The sequence below is a fragment of the Notechis scutatus genome, chromosome 6 (genome assembly GCF_049901735.1).
Source record: "Notechis scutatus isolate UNSWTSFEM ecotype Mainland chromosome 6, rNotScu1.2, whole genome shotgun sequence".
Classification (NCBI taxonomy): domain Eukaryota; kingdom Metazoa; phylum Chordata; class Lepidosauria; order Squamata; family Elapidae; genus Notechis; species Notechis scutatus.
In genome coordinates, this window is record NC_142014.1 from 3997887 (window position 1) to 4020636 (window position 22750).

A 22750-nucleotide genomic window follows, 5' to 3' on the forward strand; every position below is an offset into this window, starting at 1 on the left:
GCGACCCAATATTGAAGGAAGCCATTTCGCCCCGAAAAATAATTGAAATCCTTTATTGGAGGTTTCAAAAGGCTGCCCTAAACCACCATTAATCACATTGACTCCATCATCCAGCTCATAATGAGTCAATCCACGTGGGAAGGAAATTCCTTTCCTTTTTAGTGACTGTTTTCATCAAAGGAAGTGTTTATAATTGAAAGACCTAGAATTTGGGTATTTGTTTAGCCCAAGCAAAATTAAACCTCTCTATTTTATTTTATTTTTGCATCAGGAATTGAAATCTTTTACTCACTGTAACAAACAACCTAAGTATCAAAATTATCAAAATCATTAAAATAATAATAATAATAATAATAATAATAATAATAATAATAATAATAATAATAATAATAATATCAAAATCTTAATTATTTACGGCTGATTTCAGTGATGGTTCAAAAATCAACGGGGGTTAGAAACAGTTCTTGAATTCAGTTGCCTTTGGATTCCTGGATCAGGTATCGCCCATGATGGAGTGATCTCTTAATCGTGTGATTAAAAATGTTGGATGCTGCAATGGCCTTAAGATGTTAATGTTAATGTTGTAATAGCCACTAAGCCGCTGGTTGTAAGTTGTGTGCTATGTGTAGTGCCTAAACACCATTTCCTACCGAGGGTGTCAAAGAAGCACATTGGCATATTTGGAAAATGCAGTGGTCATTGTTCAGTTGTTGACTTAAATTCTTGGGCTGCTTTTGAACCTGCTTTTTTCCTTCCTTCCTTCCTTCCTTCCTTCCTTCCTTCCTTCCTTCCTTCCTTCCTTCCTTCCTTCCTTCCTTCCTTCCTCTCACCCTCCTTTCTTTCTTTCTTTTATATATAAAATTTATTGGCCACCCATCTTTCTCTTTCTTTCCTTCTTTCTTTTCTTCCTTCCTCCCTTCCTTCCTTTTTTATATATAAAATTTATTAGCCATCCATATCTCTCTTTTTCTTTCTCTCTCTCTCTTTCTCTTCCTTTTTTCCTCCCTCTCTCTGTCTCTCTTTGTGTGTCTTTCTTTCATATATAAAATGTTATTGGCCACCCATCTTTCTCTCTTTTTTCTTCCTCCCTCCTTTCTTTTATATATAAAATTTATTGGCCACCCATCTTTCTCTTTCTTTCCTTCTTTCTTTTCTTCCTTCCTCCCTCCCTTCCTTTTTTATATATAAAATTTATTAGCCACCCATCTCTCTCTCTTTTTCTCTCTCTCTCTGTTTCTCTCTCTCTCTCTCTTTCATTCATTCATTCATTCATTCATATATAAAATGTACTGGCCACCCATCTTTCTCTGTCTTTTTCCTTCCTTCCATCTTTCCTTCCTTCCTTCTTTTCTTTCTTTCTTTTATTCATTTATCTATTCTATACAATTTATTGACCACCCATCTTTCTTTCTTTCTTTCTTTCTTTCTTTCTTTCTTTCTTTCTTTCTTTCTTTCTTTCTTTCTTTCTTTCTTTCTTTCTTTCTTTCTTTCTTTCTTTCTTTCTTATTATTCATTCTCAGAACGCTTTTCCTTTGTCGTTTCAACCCAAGTCAAAGGCCTTCCCTTCTGGAGGTAGAGTCCACACGTGGCAGGGAACCTCTCTCCTCTTAGCCCAGGAGATTCCTTGTCAGGGGAAGATAAATGGCGAAAGCAGGAAGCAACTTATGTTTTGGCAACGGAGGCAGCCCTTATTTTATTTTTTTGAAGGACAGGAGTGAATTGATTCTCTGAAGTGCGACCCTCCGGATCCATTATCCAAGCTGGGGAGAAAGCCCCCCTTTTATGCTGGGCTCCTATCCCATTTCTCGTTCCACCACGGAAGAGCGAAACAATTAACAATGGCACAGCGAAGTCAACCCTGCAGGACCCCCAAAGCTGTAGGGAGAATAAGAAAGACCTCTGTTTTACTTCTGTCGTTTTTTAAAAATCTGCTTCAGCAATGAATCTGCAGAAAATGTTAGCGCTGTGCCTCTGTGGATGAAAGTTCAATGAATAGGAGACAAAATATTCCCAAAAGTTGCACAGTCCTGCATTGCGGATTCAGTGTTCAACTCTTTGGAAGGAAGCCACATTATAGAATTTACTCCTAAGTAAATATAGAGGTGTTTATTGTTAATTTTTTTCCAGTGCCATCCTATCAAATCACCCTTCTAAGATTATTATTAACCCAGGAACATCTTTGCAACAAGTGTGACATATGTTCCAATTCCTTCCTTCGGGTCATTTTAATCTTTCACCTTTTGTAGATCCAAAAGTTTTCACTTATTCCAGAATTATTATTGTTATTGTTATTATTTGAGGAGGGGGTTTCCCCTGCTGGAAATTTCATAATTTAACTCAAAATGTCTGGATGCCAGTTTATAGCTATCACAGTTAAGGTTAATATTCTTTGCAGCTTTATTTAATTCTGAGGGCTGATCTGAAGAGGATGTTTGCTTTGGACAGGTGACTTTCTTGTTGTTCTTAGTTGCAAAGTCGTGTCCGACCCATTGCGATCCCATGGACAACGTTCCTCCAGGCCTTCCTGTCCTCTACCACCTTTTGGAGTCCAGTTAAGCTCACGCCGACAGCTTCAGGGACTCCATCCATCCCCCTCCTTCTCTGCCATCCCCTTCTTCTTCTTCTTTGGCCCTCCATCATTCCCAGCACGAGGCTCTTCTCCAGGGAGCCCTTCTTCCTTCTCATCAGGTGGTCAAAGTTTCATCTTCAGGATCTGGCCTTCGAAAGAGCAGTCAGGGCTGATCTCCTGTAGGACTGACCGTTTGGATGGCCTTGCAGTCCAAGGGACTCGCAGGAGTCACCTCCAGCACCCGAGTTCAAAGGCCTCCATTCTTTGGCGCTCAGACTTCCAACTTTCACAGCCCTACGTTGCGACTGGGAAAACCAGAGCCTTGACTCTACACGCTTTCGTTGGCAGGGGGATGTCTCTGCTTTTGAGTAGGCTGTCTAGATTTGATATAGGATTTACTTCTAAGTAAATATAGAGGAGATGTTTATCGTTAATTTTTTCCAGTGCCATCCTGGAAAAAAAAACAACCGAGACATGAACAACAGGAGTGTTAATTTGACGATTATCTCTGTGAAAGAGCTGATTGTTGCAAACTCCTTTACTGAATTTGGATACTGTCATTATACAGACTGTAGAAGTTTAAAGGTAACCCATGTAAAATGTATCAGAGTTACTGTGATTTATTAAACAAATGCATCTCTAGGAGGAAAAAAAACTTTTAGCGTTAATAATCAATGATAGGTTCTGTCAAGTACATCAACATTTAGAAGCACGGTTTAAGAAACAACAGTAGCTTTTTTCCTGATGTCTTAGACCAGCGTATTTCAAACTTGACCCCTTTAAGATGTGTGGACTTCAACTCCCAGAGCTGAAAAATTCCAGGAATTTATTCTGGGCCTTGATATCCATACCTCCTAAAGTTACCAAGTTTGAAAAAACCACTGTCTTAGACCATGACTCATTCATTTTGTGTATTGGGTGTAACTTGTGAAACTTCCTGGGAGTTGGGCATGAGTGGAGATCAATTATGTCACTGCCGAACTTAAGACATTCAGGTGATTTTGGAAGTGTAATCCTTGGAATACAGGCCTGATGATCTTGTTAAGGAGCTATCAACACCGCCACCATGACTTAATCACCTGAAGTCTTTCAACATCTAATGTATTTAGCACCAGGGTCGTTCAGAAGAAGCCCCTCCTCCTAGTTATTTGGGGGAGGAGTGTGAGGTTCTTCCTCCTTTTGACAAATTTCCATGCATCTTCTTCTATCTATCTATCTAAAAGCAAAAGACCCCTCACGCATCATCACAAAATCTCCAGAACCGTAAAGCCTACAAACTTGAAATTTGACCCATAGGTTCCTCCTGGCTTCTAGGGGCTCACTAAGAAAGGATTTTTCAAAATGACCATCAGAGCATTTAGAGTATTTCCTATATTATTATTATTATTATTATTATTATTATTATTATTATTATTATTATTATTATTATTATTATTATTATTAACACACTCTGATGCTAAGGAGTTCGACTCCCCCTCCCCACCTGAAAAGAAATCTCTTCCAAACGCAAAACACAAGCAGAGGAGAGGAGGTTCCGTTTCAGTTTTACTTTCATAGCTTTAGTACAGAACAGTTGAGCTAAGCCACACCCAGGCTCCTTGCTGTCTCCTTCTTGCTCACACAGCAAATACTGTTTCAGTTTCCAAGCAGCCCTCAACTCTCTTACACACTGACAGATGAATACTGATGGATGCTGGTAGGCAGAGGCAGATTTTTTTCCCCCTTTATTTTCCTCCCCAAAAACTAAGTTCCGACCACATAGTTTTGTAGTGAAGCTAGTAGATGTTAAGATGTTGGTGCTGAAACCCTCTGATGACTCACGGAAGGAACTATCCAAGATAAGGTTTCTGTGTCCTGTCATGGATGTCTTTGTTTCCTTTCTCCGCAGTCCAAAATCCATGCCACAAGAAGCCTGAGTGAAATCGCCATTGACTTGACGGAAACTGGAACTCTGAAGACCTCCAAACTAGCCAACATGGGCAGCAAAGGGAAGATTATCAGTGGCAGCAGTGGAAGTCTTTTGTCATCAGGTAAGTCCCGTGGTTGGTTGGTTCTTCAACTTCAACTTGGTGGGTTGGTTTGGTTGGTTCTTCAACTTCAACTTGGTGGGTTGGTTTGGTTGGTTCTTCAACTTCAACTTGGTGGGTTGGTTTGGTTGGTTCTTCAACTTCAACTTGGTGGGTTGGTTTGGTTGGTTCTTCAACTTCAACTTGGTGGGTTGGTTTGGTTGGTTCTTCAACTTCAACTTGGTTGGTTGGTTTGGTTGGTTCTTCAACTTCAACAAAAATGCCCAGGAACTGACTGTAATCATACTTAGATAGAGCCCAGGTGGCCACAGAGGTTAGAATTGCAGGCTAATTCTGCCGACCGGCAGCAGTTCGATCCTGACTGGTTGCTTCTCTCTTTGATGAGTTTCCATCCGTTGCTTCTTGCCCTGCCTTCAGGTACTTTGGAGAACAAGTTGACCCCCTCTTCTTTGTGGTAGACTTCCTGATTTTTTGACCCCAAGTTAAGCTACTGATCTTGCAAGTTCTGCATCTTCAACCCCCATAGTCTGCATTTCATATTGTTTGCCTGGACACCCAAGCCCTTTGTAATCGTACCAACAAGACATTTGAAAATTAAGTAAATTAGAAAATTGGAATAACGGAGTTGGAAGGGACCTTGGAGGTCTTCTAATCCAGCTCTCTGCTCAGGAAGGAAACCATATAATATTCCAGACAAATGGTTGTCCAGTCTCTTCTTAAAAACCTCCAGTGATGGAGCATTCACAACTTCTGAAGGCCAGTTGTTCCACTGATTAATTGTTCTAACTGTCAGGAAATTCCTTCTTAATTCTAAATTGCTTCTCTCCTGGATTAGTTGCTAATCAAGGAGGATATGGAGTGATTGTTATCCTTCTCAGTCACTACCATTCCTCCTGAGGACTTAATTGACTGAACAGTTGGGAACAACAAACTGAGTATGTCCTAAATTTGGTTCTCATTAGCTACAGGAACTGCACTTCTGTCTAACTTAAAACACAGCCAAGAAATTGTGCTTGCTGAGCCCGATGATAAATGTACATTCTACTTTTCAGAGAAGGAGCTGTCATAGCACTCGTCAAACATTTGAGGGTTCTGATGAAAAGTGCAGTTTGACAAGGGAACCAATTGTCACGGGAAATGGCCTAAGAGCTGTGTCATGTTGAAGTCCAGTACGACAATCGGTTGTTGGAAACGTAAAACTGGTTTCTTGAATTAAACCATGGATTATCCTAGATGGCTCGAACTCCTGTGATGCTACCCGCGGTCTGCAGTCTAAATATTGAGTGTGAAAAAGCAATTTAGTGAAATTCTATACCAGCAATGGGACTTCATTTGTGAGTTAAGAGTGAGTAGCTTTGGATGGCCCAAGTATAAATGTTCAGCATAAGAGGAAGTGAGATTAGGAAACCGGTTAAGAATTCCCTTTTGGCAACGGGTTCCAAGCAGAGATCAAAACAAACTGGAATAAAATTCTTTCGCCTTTGAGTTAAGCTTAGAGTTGTTATTTAGCCCTCCGAGGATTTAGTATGTCCAGATTGCCCTCCGTATAAGGTAAATTGTTGTGATAGAGCGTGCGGTCCAAATGGCACTTTGTACGGAGGAAAGAGAAGAGTTGTGGCTGTTTAGATAGAGGTAGTGATAAACTAGGGACTGTGTCCCAGTGTTTGTGGCAGCTTGGCTCAAGTCCTGCACTTTTGTGAGCTCCCTGTTTTGACTCAAAAGCAGAGGAAGGATCGACAGATAAAAATCTATTTATTTTCACAGTGGCTAAGAAGGTCTCAGCCAGAGAGTGACTTCAGAGCTAAGAAAACTCTAGTGCAATGGGCAACTTAAAAACGGCAGATTTGGGGCTGTTGGTTTGAGCTCCGAGCTTGGCGATTTGGTTGCAAACGTTTCGTCACCATTCAAGGAGACGTCGCCCGTCCGCTTTGAGTTGGGCTCGTCTGTCCGAGTACCGACCTTTAAACACTGTTTTTACGTGATGCAAATTGGTGAGTGTTGTTTGTTCTGATACATTTCGGAGCATGAGCTATCGTGTTTCTGTTTATCGTGACTCGTCTTTATGACGGTCCCGGGATCACATGATCCCCTTTGGTGATCCTCTGACAAGCAAGGTCAATGAGAAAGCCAGATTTACTCAACAACCAGGTTACTAACAGTGGCTCCCTTAACAACAGCGGCAAGGAAAGTCGTAAAATGGGGCAAAGCTAACTTAAAAGTCATTTCACTTAGCATCAGAAACGTTGAGCTCGATTGTGGTCATAAGACAAGGACTACCTTACTATGTTTCTTCCCGTCCTTAGTGGTGGTACCTGCATTCAAGTCTTTTTTTCTGAGACCTCCAAGTGGGGTTTATCAGTTCAAAGCAGGGGTAGCCATTGGGCACCAAAGCAAATATTATACTACTGAGAAGATTGCCTGCCAGAAGTTGGGGGTGGATTAGCGAATGTTTTTCTTGCTTAACCACTAAAATCCTTATTTGGAAAAAAGTCTCCTCTGGTTTTGATTAGAATTTTGCGATTCCCTCTGGAGTTTTGGTGGCCGAGTTAGATCCTCAGCCCAGAAAATATATGTTTGTGTATTAGTAGAAAGAAAACTAAGCATTTATTCTATCTCTCTGAAATACAGTTGAAGGGGAAAGAACAGTGTGTTCTTCTGGAAGAATAATTAACACCCATAAACCTTGGTCAATCAATTTTGTTTTTTATTCAGTCCATCATTATTCTGCATCCAGGATAAGTACACATAGTGTTCAGTTTTTATTTTTTTTTAGAAAAGGAAGCTTTAAAATGAAAACCTAAAACTTTCTGTGCTGTAATTGAAACCTTTATTTAAAAACGGGAGGGGTGTTGTACTCTGTCTTGAAGAATTTAGCTCTGCTGAACCCAGAGAGAGAAATACAATTGAAGGCAGTTCTGGGAGGAAACATTTTGTGGTAACTAGGATACAGCAAGCCCCACACCGTTAGTAGTTGGCTCGTGTTGGAAGTTGTAAACATTGGAACACATTTTCAAAAATGGAAAGATTGCAGCCCCCCCCCTCCCCCGGTCTGTTGTTGGTTGCAGTGTCAAGATATAAGAGGCATCATGCAATGACCCAAAGGCGCATGGCACAAAGGCAAGACAGTCACATAAGCAAGAAGAGTCCCTTTATAACCTCCAACTTTGCCCCCAATGTCCAGGTTACCTTCGGCTGGAGAAAAACTCTCCCAGGAAGGGTCTTTAAGTGGAGAAAATTCAGTCCAAAAACAAAGTACATACAAACTGTGACTAAAAATCCACACAAACCATGCTGCAATAATTAACTTGACAGGGCAGGAGAAGGAATTGCAGGCTTGAAAGGGCAGCAAAACACACATAGTTGGGAAGACGCTAGGAACCCAGATAAGCCTCGACAATACCAGATAATTCATAATTTGCTCCCAACAGTTTGCTATGTGCAACGTCCCCTTTAAAACACTGTGTTCCCAACTGCAGCTAATGAAGGGAATCAGGGCCCTTTCCTCCCCCGTAAGCCACGTAACCCATGTTATCCCTTCTCCGTTCCTCCCTGCGTGCCCTAGGATGAAGAGTGGGTGGGCCTGGGTCTTCCTCCGAATTCCCTCTCCCTTGTTCTACCTCTCCCCTGCTCTGCCCAGACGGACTTTGCCCTTCCCTGGTTTCTTCCACAGCCAACGGAGCCACACTCCCACTCCCTGTCGGCTGCCCCTCCGAATCAGATTCCAACAGGGACATGACACATCAGCTGCTATAGCCAAGCAGTTAGCAACTCTACTCTTGTTCTGGAGGAAGAGGAAAGCAGGAGATAGGACATGGGGAAGACAATGGAGCAGCTACCAAAGAGGGAACATCTCCTTGGCTTGCAGATGTGGCAGTTGAAGGATGTTGTTTCAGATTGGCCATACCCTGCCAAGTCTGGGTGGTGGGTTTTGGGTGGCAGGAAGTACTTGGTGTTGGTGATATGGTGGCGGATAGGTAGAAAGCTCCTAGCGTAGACCTGTTGTTGTTTTTTAAGATGTCCATTACAACCAATGTCTATGGAGATTCTCAATCATCCAAGTCATGATTGTCCCAAAGGTGGCTTTTCCCCCCCAAAAGACAACCAGACTTTCCTGGGTTGTTTGGGGTGGGGGGGGGTTGGGGTGGGGTTGGAAAATGTTTTGCTTCTCAACTAAGAAGCTTCTTCAGACATGAATGAAGGAGAGAAGCAATCTAGAACTAAGGAGGAATTTCCTGACAGTCAGAACAATTAATCTGTGGAACAGCTTTGCCTTCAGAAGTTGTGAATGCTCCAACACTGGAAGTTTTTAAGCAGAGCTTGGACAACCATTTGTCTAGAATAGAATAGGGTTTCCTGCCTGAGCAGGAGGCTGGACTAGAAGACCTCCAAGGTCCGTTCCAGCTCTGTTATTCTCTACTCCTCTCCTCCCTTCCCTTCCCTATTCGATTCTGTTCTATTTCTGTTCTATTTCTGTTCTGTTCTATTTTCTATTCTATTCTATTTTCTATTCTATTCCTTCTCTTTTCTTTCTTACTCTCTTCTATTTCTATTTCTCTTCTCTTCTCTTCTATTCCCTATTCCATTCCATTCTAATGATCATTGACCAGTTAGCTCAAAATAATCTGCATTCCAGTTTGTTCTCCTTTGAGCTTATCAAAAAAAGAATTTTTTCCAGTTCCTCTTCCTTGGATTCTTCAGGGGTGCTGCAAACAATCTGTGGTTTGTTTGCAAGCTGATCAGTCCCTTTAGGTTGGTTTGTTTTGACATCCCCTCCTCTTGATTGTTTAAACAAGATAAGGGAAGCCCAGGAAGTGCCTTTAGGAATGTGGTATTTTGTTGATTGAATTCCAGAAATTGATAAAGTTTACCTTAACTGCCCCCTTTTCTTGAGCTGACCCTTGTCTGGAACGTTTCCATTTTATTATTGATGAGTTGTTAGATTTTTATCCTGACTTTTGTTCAGGAACCCAAAGTTCCTGTGTAGGATGTGTCATGTTTCCTCTTATTTATTAATTAATCTATATGTATAAAAGCAAAATGCCACTCACACGTCATCACAAAATCTCCAGAACCGTCAAGCCTACAAACTTGAAATTGGACACGTATGTTCCTCTTGGCTTCTAGGGGCTCACTAAGAAAGGGTTTTTCTAATGACCATCAGAGCATTTAGAGTATTTCCTATATTATCATTATTATTTACATGCTCTGATGCTCAGGAGTTCTACTCCCCCTCCCCACCTGAAAAAAGAAATCTCTTCCAAAGGCAAAACATAAGCAGAGGAGAGGAGATTCAGTCTCAGTTTCACAGCAGCACCAAGCATCTTTAGTACAGAACAGTTGAGCTAAGCCACGCCTAGGCTCCTTGCTGTCTCCTTCTTGCTCACACAGCAAATACTGTTTCAATTTCCAAACAGCCCTCAACTCTCTCACACACGGACAGGACGCTAGCCAGATGAATACCGATGGATGCTGGCAGGCAGAGACAGAATTTTTTCCCCCTTATTTTCCTCCCAAAAAGCTAAGCTTTAATTTCGTAGCGAAGCACGGGTATCGAGCTAGTTTAAAATAAAAGAGGACTGATGGATGTCAAAAAGCAAACCATAAACCCTGCATCTCTATTATAATTATTATTAAACTCCTGAAGGTAGGATTTAATTTTAAAAAACGTAGAGATTTGGAGGAAAATACGAAAGGACAGGGCACAATTGAAATTTACGGGTCCCATTGTGAGCTAGATACAAAGATGGTGCTAATCTCTGTTCATCTTGGGTGTTGATTGCTGGGAAGGAGGTGTTGTTGGTCTTTTGGCTTCCTCTTTAGCTTTTTGATTGTCTCTTTTGAATAGTGTGTAGATCTTGTTTATCTGTATGTGTTTGTTGAGGGCTGATGTGTCTGAATGCCAGACTTCCAGGAATTCTCTCTAAAGTTTTGGATTTGGATTGCCTAAAGTTGAAACTGTGATCATGGGTTGTGCTATTAATGCGTTTGCCATTTTAGTGAATCGGTTTTAGCAAGGCTAAAGTCTATTATTATTATTGTTACTATTACTATTTAATCTTTGATGAGATTCACATCGTTTGGGACTGGTTGATAGCTCAACAGCTCAAGTCCTAACCCAAGGACCTAGGAACTGCTCAGGTAGCGTCGGAGGATATAAGCTGTTCCAAGTAGGGTGTTTTTTTGTAGAATTAATCCTGATAAATTCAGGATTTCCAAATAGCGAGGCAGCCCTTTAGGTATGGCTCCCAGGGCTCCAATTACAATTGGAATAACACACCATTTCTTTTTCCAAAGTCGCTCAACTTCAATTTGTAAGTCCCGATACTTTGTGATTTTTTCTTGCTGCATGTCTGCAATTCGTGCATCACCAGGTATTGCAATGTCAGTGAACCAAACCTTTTTCTTTTCAACTATTGTTATGTCAGGTGTGTTGTGGGCCAAATGCCTGTCCATCTGAATTCTGAAGTCCCACAAAATCTTGATTTTTTCATTCTTCAGAACCTTCTCAGCCTGATGTTGCCAGTAGTTGTTACTATACTCAAATCCAAACTTTTGGCACAGTGTCCAGTGAATGATTTTAGATGATGATGATGATGATGATTATTATTATTATTATTATTATTATTATTATTATTATTATTATTAAATTGAATAAAGGATAATAATTCTAACTTTCTTCCATATTCTCCAGATATTACCGCCTCCTCTTTTTTTCTTGACTCCAGTTCAAGTTGAGAGAAATGCAGCTGCTTCTAGAAAAATATTAGAAACTCGTCATCAAATTATTTAAATGCATGAGACTTGGATTCCCAGACATAAATCCACCACTTGAATGACAGTGCGCATAATGGAGCATTAAAATTATCTCACACATATTTTTTTGCCAGAGTGTAGATTTTGCACGAAGTGGTGGAAAACAGTAGATCAGGGATGGGAATATAACAACCATCTGTTGCAAAAATAAAAATAAGAGAATGGGGAATTCACTTGAAATCTCCAGTTCTGAAGTAACCTGTACATTTTTTGAATGACAAATTTGGGTTTTCCAAGCGAGGCTAAGTACATCAGAAGCTTAAATTAGTCTCGTGAGCTTTGCACAAAGCAACTTCGTCTTAAGCCTTAAAGAACATTTAACAAACACGGTGCAAGCCTGAGTGAACATTTGCAGACAGCAGCATTTATAATAAAAAGATCTGCTTAAATTAAAAAATTAAGGAACTTTCATTCTGTCGCCAGTTGTATTTTACTCAAAGACAAATGTTGTTTTCGGCGTACAGAAAAGTTCCTACCTAGGAGAATGTGGAGGGGTGGGAGAGATACATCTTGACTTACAAAACAATTGAGCCCAAAATTTCTGTCGCTAAGCGAGACAGCTCAGTGAGTTTTGCCATCATAAACATGAATCCAATGTCAAGCATCTGAATTTTGATCCCGTGACTATGGGGATGGGACGACGGTTGTAAGCATGAAAAACGGTCGTAAGTCCCTTTTTTCAGTGCCGTTGTAACATGGAACGGTCCCTAAACGGAACTGTTGTAAGTTGAGGGCCTCCTGTGCAGTATGTTGTGTTTGGGGCTAAAAGCAAAGGCAGCCAAATGCAAAAAAACCTCCCCATCGCCCCCCATGTTCTGAAGACCGACAAAATTGCCCCGGCTGGTCGCACACATAGTTAAAATGCTTTTTGTGGGTTTCTTCTTTTGCTTTCTGTGGGTTTTGTTTTTTTGCAAGGCAGCCCCATTTAACATTTCAGCTGGCTCTCGGCCTCCCGGTGGGAATTTCCTCCTGGGTGTTATCCAGTGAGCGATCCGTTTCTCATCGCCAAATCTTGGACGTGAACTTCCTGATACACGGGAAGCCTCTCTCGCTTGATGAATAACACCGGTTAACCCGTCGCCAAGGCTGCAGACAAGCAAGAGAGAGAGAGAGAGAGAGAGAGAGAGAGAGAGAGAGAGAGAGAGAGAGAGAGAGAGAGAGAGAGAGAGAGAATATATGCGTATCCGGTGCTGAGTAAGTCCAGATGGTCTCTCAGCCGTTATCTCAGCCCTTTGCTCTGTGGTGAAGGAAATCCTATTTGTGAGTCAAGGGTTGTGAGATACTGGCTCTTTGGCGGTGACATTTCATTCCTCGGTGACTTCCTGGAGCGGGGAATCGGAGCAAAAGCACCTAGTAGTCCCTGGGCTGCCATCTCCAGCAATTCAACAAAGGTTTCCAGATGGATGTACCCAGTGGTGGGATTCAGAAAATTTTTACTACCGGTTCTGTGGGCGTGGCTTGGTGTGGCTTGGTGGGCATGGCTTGGTGAGTGTGGCAAAGGGTTATTGCAAAATCCCCATTCCCTCCCCAACCCCACTAACCTGCTTTCCAGCTCCGTTCTCCTGTGCGGAGCAACCAAAGAAGACCCAGCCGATCAGGAGACAGAGAAGAGGTGGGGTTGGCGGGGCCAGTCAGAGATGGGATTGCTCAAAATTTCCACTACCAGTTCTCCAGATCTGGTCTGAACCAGCTGAATGCCACCTCTGATCTATATCTACCTATCATTTCTATCTGTCTATTGTTAATGAATATCTATCTATATCATCTATCTATCATCTATATTGTATGTCTGTCTATCTATCTTCTATCTATATCAGTGGTGGGATTCAAAAAATTTTTTACCACCAATTCCGTGGGTGTGGCTTAGCTTGATGGGCATGGCAAGAGGAAGGATACTGCAAAACCCCATTCCCTCCCCACCCCACTAACCTGCTTTCCAGCTCCGTTCTCCTCTGCAGGGCACAGAGGTGGGATTTACTGGTTCTCCCAACTACTCAACGTTTACGCTACCCGTTCTTCAGAACCAGCTGAATCCCACCTCTGCTGGGCTGCCACCTCCAGCAACTCAACAGAGGTTTCCAGATGGATGTTCCCAGTGGTGGGATTCAAATAATTTAACAACCAGTTCTCTGCCCTAATAACCAGCTGGGTGGACATGGCCAAAGCAGCACTCGGCCTCCCGCACCACCACCACCCCCGGGAGCAAAAATGGGCCACAAAGGGAGGCCACACTACGTCCTCCGCACCCTGTTTTCAGCCTAGCGGGCCTCCCTGCACTTACCTGGGAGCCAAAACGGGGCGTGTAAGGCACTCCTTACAGGGGCCAGCCAGCAATTTAACAACTGGTTCGGCCGAAGTGGTGCGGACCGGTTGAATCCCACCACTGGGCGTACCGCTTTATAAGGCCTTGGTAAGACCACACTTGGAATGCTGCGTCCAGTTTTGGTCACTATGGTATAAACACGAGGTTGAGACTCTAGAAAGAGTGCAGAGAAGAGCAACCAGGATGATGAGGGGACTGGATGCTCAAAACAGTTGCAGGAACTGGGCCTGGCTAGTCTAGGGAAGAGAAGGACGAGCGGTGACATGATAGCAGACTTCCAATATTTGAGGGGCTGCCCCAGATAGGAGGAGGGGGGTCAAGCTATTCTCCAAGGCACCTGAAGGCACAACAAGGAGCAACGGATGGAACCTCATCAAGGAGAGAAGGAACCTGGGACTAAGGATGAATTTCATAACCGTGAGAACAATTCACCAGTGGTACCAGAAGTTGTGGCTGCTCCATCACTGGAGGCTTTTAAGAAGGGATTGGACCTCCGTTTGTCTGGAATGGCATAGGGTCTCCTGCTTGAGCAGGGGGTTAGACTAGAAGACCTCCAAGGTCCCGTCCTGCTCTGTTAGATTTCGGTCAGCTAGAAATCTGCAAGGGACGCACCTGGATGGCTGCGTTAATTGCGCTTGGCGTGAGATGTGTACAAAACACATCTTTAAATAACAACTCCATTAAAGAGGCCAGGGAGGGTTGCACATCTGGACTCTGTAGTGATGTCATCTGGCTGATGCTGGGATCGTTTCCTTCTTTCTGGGCTATTGTTCTGTCCACTTCCCCAGAGGCAGGTTTGTTTCATCTGCTCTCCAAAGCTCTCTCATGGTATCGGGTATTCTTTCTTCAGTAACCCTTAACTCTCGCAAGTAGATAGTAAAAAATCTACAGTGAAATGAGGGATTGGTTGATGGCAAAATGAGTGGCAAAAAAAACATTTTAAGAAAGTTTGCGGGGAATATAAACATCAGTTTTTCTTTAAGCAGAAAAATGAAGTATATGTTACGAATATCACCCCTTTAAATCTGCATTTGTATCTCTATCTACATCCCATCTATCTATCTATCTTCTATCTATCATGTATCATCTCTCTGTCTATCTATCTATCATCTATCAATCTCTGTTGATCTATCTTCTATCTATCATACATCATCTATCTACCTATCTATCATCTATCTATCTATCTATCTATCTATCTATCTGCTATCATGCATCATCTATTTATCTATCTATCTTCTATCACACATCATCTCTGTCTATCAATTATCTATCAATCTCTATTGATCTATCTTCTATCATGCATCATCTATCTATCTCTATCTTCTATCTATCATCTATCTCTATTGATCTATCTTCTATCATGCATCATCTATCTATATCTTCTATCTATCATCTATCTCTATTGATCTATCTTCTATCATGCATCATATATCTATCTATCTATCTATCTCTATCTATCTTCTATCATGCATCATCCATCCATCCATCCATCAGTCTATCTATCTATCCATTTCTAAATGTACCTGGTCCTCATATGATAGGCTGCAAACCAGTTGATAAATGATATCTTTCAATAAATCAAAACTATTACAACAAATATATAGATTATTCTGTGTATTTTATGGCAGAATATGAACAGAAGGTTTGATCATCAGCTTCTCCTGTCTATCCCTTTTCGAATCTCGGAAAGCTGTCATTTTACAAATCATGCTACTATCGTGAAGCATCATTTGTTTTCCAGAGTGAATACTGTATGTTTTCCATTTAACCATCCCTAAAAAAGTTTTTTTTAAAGGCAGACACAGCAATAGCTCAAATTTATTCAGGAATGCATTCAGATGTTTAAACATTGAGGCAATGGGTGGTGGGGCCAGTACGGAAGTTAAAGCAATATGTTCTCAACCTTGGCAACTTTAAGATGTGTGGAACGTCAATTCCCAGAATTCCCCAGCCAGCTGGGGAATTCTGGGAATTGAAATCCATTCATCTTAAAGTTGCCAGGATTGAAAAATAGCACTTTAGAGAATGAACTGACAGATCACATTTTGTAAATGCCTACACCCATCGATTTGTGTGTTTGTGTGTGTATGTGAGTCCCCTTTCGTCATGCTGTCACACTCCTACTGCACCTTTGTAGGACAAAAAGATGCCTTCCCTTCAGCATTACAACATTGTCAAACCCTTGTCAACTTGTGTGGGTGTTTTAATTTGAAATCCTGCTATTAGGGAACCCTGAAGAAATCCAACGTAAATTAATAATTTCTGAACACGGCGTGGGAAGATGGCGAGGCTGTGAGTAAGAGACTAGCAAAGACATATAGTTAGAGCTGAAAACCCGTCCGGGCCTTGATGATGTCAGTTTGGCAGAGAGTTGCAAAACTTTTTGATGTCAAAGGATCACAACTCCATATTGCTGAATTCTGACCTTCCTGGATGGAAGTCCCTGATGGACTTCCAGTTTTCCTGTTTCCTATTTTGAGCTTGGCAGAAGCACTGCTATCTCAGTTGTGGAATTTTCCTGTGTTTTGCTAAAAACAAAACGTTTTTACGTCGGGGAATGCACATCTAGCCTCCTTCAGGATGCTCACATTCCTGTTGGTTGTGGGAATGCTTGGAAGGTGCTGGTTTGTTTTCCATGTGTACCACATCCAAGACGTATACTCCTATACTCCACGGTCTCCCTAATCATGGAAATGCAACTTGCACACAAGGCCTGTTTCGGTTATTGCAATGGGGGGTGTGATAGACACAGATTGCTACTGTAAACCCAGTTTGAGTCAAGGGACATGGACGCTTGTGAGCAATCGATCAGAACAGAGCTGGAAGGGACCTGTGAGGTCTTCTAGTCCAGCCCACTGCTCAAGCAGGAGACTGTCTACTATTCCAGACAAGTGGCTGTGCAATCTCTTCTTAAAAACCTCCAGTGATGCAGCAGCCACAGCTTCTGAAAGGCAAGCTGTCCCACTGGTTATTTGTTCTCACTGTTAGGAAGTTTCTCGATGATGATGATGATGATGATGATATCAGAATAGATCTGGAAGGGACCTTGGAGGTCTTCTAGTCCAGCCCCCTGCCCAAGCAGGAGACCTTACACCATTTCTGACAGATGGGAGTCCAATCTCTTCTTGAAAGTCTCAAGTGAGGAAGCTGCCACAAGCTCCTCCACAGGTTGATGGTCCTCACTGTCAGAAAATTCCTCCTTATTTCTAGGTTGAATCTCTCCTTGATCAGTTTTCCACCCGTTATTCCTCATCTGGCCAAAGGCGCTTTAGAAAATAGCTTGACCCCCTTCCTCCTCTCTGTGGCAGCCCCTCAAATATTGGAAGACTGCTCTCCTGTCCCCCCTGGTCCTTCACTAGTTTAGACAGACCCAGGTTTCAGTTGCCATGCCAAGTTTCAGTCGTGCCGAATCTTGGCCATTTCTCTGGGCCAGGTGTCTCCACATCTTCTGATGTTGCACTGCTTCTTTGAGTCGTTCTATGCGCTGGTCGGTTTCAGCTTTGATGGTGTCCAACTATCTTGGTCTTTGGCGGCCTGGTTTCCTTTTATTGCTAACTCTTCCCAACCTCATTGCTTTCTCCAGTGAATTCCCTTGCATGACATGGCCAAAGTAAGTGAGACTTTTCTGATGTTTGCCTCCCAGTGACACGTCTGGTGTTGTACGCTCTGATGCTGGCTTGTTGGTCACCTTTGCTGTCCAAAGAAGACCCTTTCTCCAGCATCACAGCTCAATCGAGTCGATGCAATATCTCTCCAGTTTGGTTGTCCCGTTTTGTTGTCCGAAAGCCATCCCACCTGGCTGCAGAGGTGTGTCAGCTGCACTAACGCCACCGTTGTTCCCCAACAGGTTCTCAAGAGTCCGACAGTTCTCAGTCTGCCAAGAAAGACATGCTGGCTGCCTTAAAATCCAGACAAGAAGCCCTGGAGGAGACGCTGCGCCAACGCCTGGAGGAACTGAAGAAGCTGTGTCTCCGGGAAGCGGTAAGCAGCAGAGATGCTTCCCTTTGAAAGCACGTGGTTCACGCAATCGAATTATGAAAATAAGGATGACGGGGAAATAGGGAAGGGGAAGAGCGGCATAGGTGCAGGGGCAAAGGGAAGGGAAGGAGAGGAAGAGAAAGGAGGAAGGGGAAAGGAAAGGAAAGGAAAGGAAAGGAAAGGAAAGGAGGAAGAGGAAAGGAAAGGAAAGGAAAGGAGGAAGGGGAAAGGAAAGGAAAGGAAGGAAATGGAATGGAAAGGAAAGGAGGAAGGGAAAAGGAAAGGAAAGGAAAGGAAAGGAGGAAGAGGAAAGGAAAGGAAAGGAAAGGAAAGGAGGAAGGGAAAGGAAAGGAAAGGAAGGAAATGGAATGGAAAGGAAAGGAGGAAGGGAAAAGGAAAGGAAAGGAAAGGAAAGGAGGAAGGGGAAAGGAAAGGAGGAATGGAAAAGGAAAGGAAATGAGGAAGGGGAACGGAAAGGAAAGGAGGAAGGGAAGAGGAAAGGAAAGGAAAGGAGGAAGGGAAGAGGAAAGGAAAGGAAAGGAAAGGAAGGAAATGGAAAGGAAAGGAAGAAGGGAAAAGGGAAAAGGAAGGGAAGAGGAAAGGAAAGGAAAGGAAGGAAGGGAAAGGAGGAAGGGAAAAGGAAAGGAGAATGGAAAAGGAAAGGAAAGGAAGGAAATGGAAAGGAAAGGAAAGGAAAGGAAGAAGGGAAAAGGGAAAAGGAAGGGAAGAGGAAAGGAAAGGAAAGGAGGAAGGGGAAAAGAAAGGAAGGAAAAGGAAAGAAAAGATCCAACTTTTTGAGCATAATAACCACAGAATAAAATTACAACCTCCATTTTTTAACTTCACCAATTTAACAAATACTACAACAATTCTATAACAACCAACTGTACAAATCAGCAAAACTCAATGTCAGTTGTTTTTTTTTCCTGTCTCAAGCACAAAGTCCAGAAATGGTTTCCAAGTAGAAGCAAAGCTGGATGGGATCTTTTCTCTAATTAAAGCAGACAATTTTGCTCTCTGCTAACTCCCATCGCTTTCCATCCATTCTTGTATTGGGAGCGTTGGGAGGGGCAGCAGAGATGCTTATAATCCTACCCTTGAGGTTAGTTGGGCCCAACATGATCCTTTCAGAGGATCATGGCTATCCTCCAGAGGTGGTCTTCGGCCGGTTTGGACCTGTTCTAGAGAACCGGTAGCAGAAATTTTGAGTAGTTTGGAGAACCGGCCAATCCCACCTCTGACTGGCCCCGCCAACCCCATCTATTCTCTGCCTCCCATCGAGCCCCAGCTGATCGGCTGAGTCTCCTTTGGTTGCCCTGCCCAGGAGAACGGAGCTGGAAAGCAGGTCAGTGGGGTGGGGGAGGGAAGGGGGATTTTACAGTATATCCTTCCCCTGCCACGCCCACCAAGCCACACCCACACAACCTGTAATTAAAAAAAATTGGAATCCCACCGCTGCTATCCTATCTGAATTCTCTCCATGGCTGTCATCAAATCATCTGAATAAAATAAAATAAATCAGCCCTTTTTCTCCAGAAGATAGAAGGACGAATCAGCCCGGGAATGAATGCCTTGCCCGTTGTGTTAAAATAGACAATTAAAAAAATAGTGTGGGAAATGAAGCCTTTGACCACACCCCTGGGCCCTGCCTGGTTCGTCTCCTATAAATAGGAAGGCCAAAGGGCAGATTTGACTCTTTTAATATACCGCAGGCCTGAGTTTAATTGAAATGGATCCAGTTTTTATTCGCTGGGCGCAGATGAGTGTGCAGTTTGTTTGTTTATCTGATTTATACCGCACCTTTCTCCTTAAGGGACCGACAGGCATGGAAAAATAGTTAGATGATCCATAATTAAATATGCATTTGACTGAGTTGCAGTCATTAAATTTTATTACTCTTGCAGACCAATGTAATTAAAAAGGTTGTTTGTATTTATTTTAAATGATTGTCCGGACGATTTAAATTTTGCTTCGGCAGGAAACTCGGCAAAGTTTTCCACCTTGTTTTTGTTTTTTTAATTATATTTTTAAATTTTTTTAACATGCAATAAATCCATTCAATTTCAATCGTGTGTTGATTAGGTACATATTTCATGTGCTTAACAATTACTAATAATATTCTTCTTAACTGTATAGCCATATAATAATAATAATGATGATGATAATGATGATGATGATAATAATAATAATAATAATAATAATAATAATAATAATAATAATAATAATAATGATAATCACATTCCCATATATACAGTATAACATAAGTAAAATACAGTATATCTATTACACTAGTTTCTCTTATTGCTTTGTAATGATGTCTAATCCCTTTTAATTAATTTTATTTTCCAGCCATTTATAAAACACAGTCCCATACCATGTAATTAATATTCAGATTCTTCTTTTTCTTTGATTGCTAATGTTAATCTTGTCATTTCTGCACATTCAAATATTTTTTTCAATTATTTTTCCCTCTATCCTGCTTCGGCAGGAAACTCAGCAAGTTTTCTACCTTGTGAACATGAAATCTATTTGTCTCATCTTGCATAATTTTTGTCCCCTAAAAAGAGGAAAAAGCAGCATAGATCAGCCAGCACCTGATTCTTGAAAAATCTTGTTCGGTCTCTGTTCCTTCCAAATTCCACGGATAGAGCGGCATATATTTTCCATGACTGGTTCCCCGTTAGTCCTCGCCTTAACGACTGCCATTTGAGCCCAAAATTTCCATCGCTGAGCGAGACGGTTTGCCCTGTTTTTACAACCTTTTCTTGCCACTGCGGTTCAGTGAATCACCATTTGTTAAAGTTAGTCACCTGGTTGTTAAGTGAATCGGAAATGTCCAAAGGTCGCAAAAAGGGGGTGGCGTGACAAACCCCCCCCCCACACCCCCAGGACACTGCAACTGTCAAAAGTACATGCCAGTTGCCAAGCTTCTCAATTTTTGATCACATGACACACACACCCAGGGATGCTGCCATGGTCGTGAGTGTGACACCCGGACGTAAGTCGTTGCACCTTTAAACACAACACTATTATTCTGACCAAGGCTTCCTGAGACCATAATTAAGCACACGCTTAGTTAAAACAACTCTCATTTTATTTCAATGCTGGGAATTATGTTCATTCCTAGCCTGTCCCAAACAGTCCCTCGAGATAAGCACCCACCTTTCTCTCCTTTGAATTGCTGCCAACAACTAAAGTGCCAAATGAATTATAAAAAGCTAAATGGGGCACAAAGTCCACACAGAGCTTCCAGGTTTAATCTGAACAGAGCGAACAACTTTGCTTCCTGCAAAGGTTTCTCTCCCTTTGCCTGTCCTTAATCCCTTATGGGAGAGGCAATCACCTCCAAGCCTTACTCCTGAGTTGCCCCTTTTTTCTTAGCTGCTCTTGCCTTCTGGAAACTCTGTGCATACACGCACTGGGAACAAGCTCCCCTTATTCCTCTTCCTCGCTACTGCCAGACTCTAGAGGCTCCGGAGGCAGCACTCCACTCCCAGATGGTCCTGGCCCCATCTCTGCATCGGACGCAGGACCCTCGTCCGAGTCCTCTCCAGACTCCTGGACTGGTCCCCGTTCTTCCCCACTGTCCGATTCTGCTGCCATGTGCACAGGCTACCGGCAAATCACAACAACTATCCAACAACAGGATCTTTCCATTGATTTTGCTAGACCAATCCTCGAATCCAGCTCATCAGTCTGGAACCCGCACTGCATATCGGATATTAACACAGTCGAGAGAGTCCAGAGATATTTCACGAGAAGAGTCCTCCACTCCTCTACTTGCAACAGAACACCTTATGCCTCCTGAGTTGAAATTTTAGGCTTAGACAACCTAAAACTACGCCGCCTTCTGTCTGACCTAAGCGTAGTACGTAAAATTATCAACTGTTGACCTCACCCCATTCCTAAGAGGTCTGCAAGGGGCGTGCATAAGCACCCAACATGCCTACCGTCCCTGTCCTAATGTCTCCTTTTTATTCTTATCCATTTCATGTAAATAGAATAGAATAGAATAGAATAGAATAGAATAGAATAGAATAGAATAGAATAGAATAGAATAGAATAGAATTCTTTCTTGGCCAAGTGTGATTGGACACACAAGGAACCTGTCTTTGGTGCAAATGCTCTCAGTGTACATAAGATAAAAAATAAAATACATTCATCTAGAATCATAAGATACAATACCTAGTGATAGTCAGAATAGAATAGAAATAGAATACAATAGAATAGATATTGGAATGAAGAATTAGAAGAGAAGAGAAGAGAAGAGAAGAGAAGAGAAGAGAAGAGAAGAGAAGAGAATTCTTTATTGGCCAAGTGTGATTGGACACACAAGGAATTTGTCTTGGTGCAAATGCTGCCAGTGTGCATGAAAAGAAAAGATACATTCGTCAAGAGTCCAGAATCATCAGGTACAACACTTAATAATAGTCATAAGTATAAACATAGTATCATGTTTATATTTATATCTGTTATCTAGTGCATGCTCGGCAAACAAATAAATAAAATAAAAATAAATAAATAAGATTTCCTAAATCCTGTCAATGGACGGAAATTAAAAACAAACAAGGAAGACAGCAAGAAATGCTTGACCAGTTCAACCTCATAGGCTCATTTCTTTTCTTTTTTCTTTTTTTCCTTAAATTCCCCCTTGGGTTGGAGAGTGTGACAGTGTAAGAGGTCAGCAGAGGTCACCAGAAGGGGGGGATGCCTTAACATTCTTGCTTAAAACAGCCCCCCCCCAAGCATGTAAGTAAATTAATCCTCCTCTAATCCCGCTCTAAACTCTCTTGTTACTCAGCCATAAATCACTCCAAAGACATCGATTTTCCTGTGGGAATTAAGTCTATAAACCAACCCCCCTCCAACTACTTGCAACAGCCGAGCATCGAGTTTCTGCAGGCTTCCCTTCGGTTACTCGCTCTGCTTAAATTACAGGAACCTGGATGCTAACAAGCCTGGCATTGTTTTCTCTCCTCTGTGTGTCTTTTTACACCCAAAAAAATAAAAATAAAAACCAAGTTCAAGACGAATTCATTT

General features: G+C 42.2%; 1 protein-coding gene across 7 annotated transcripts in view; it reads left to right on the forward strand.

Moving 5' to 3' along the window:
• The window catches only part of FRMD4A (FERM domain containing 4A), a 364998-nt gene that overhangs the window by 315325 nt on the left and 26923 nt on the right, over positions 1 to 22750 (forward strand). For all 7 annotated transcript variants that reach the window (XM_087969199.1, XM_087969200.1, XM_087969198.1 and 4 more), the window contains exons 14-15: positions 4458 to 4599; positions 17580 to 17713. In XM_087969199.1, coding sequence (XP_087825325.1) covers positions 4458 to 4599; positions 17580 to 17713 — 276 coding nt within the window. The remainder of the gene's footprint in view (positions 1 to 4457; positions 4600 to 17579; positions 17714 to 22750) is intronic.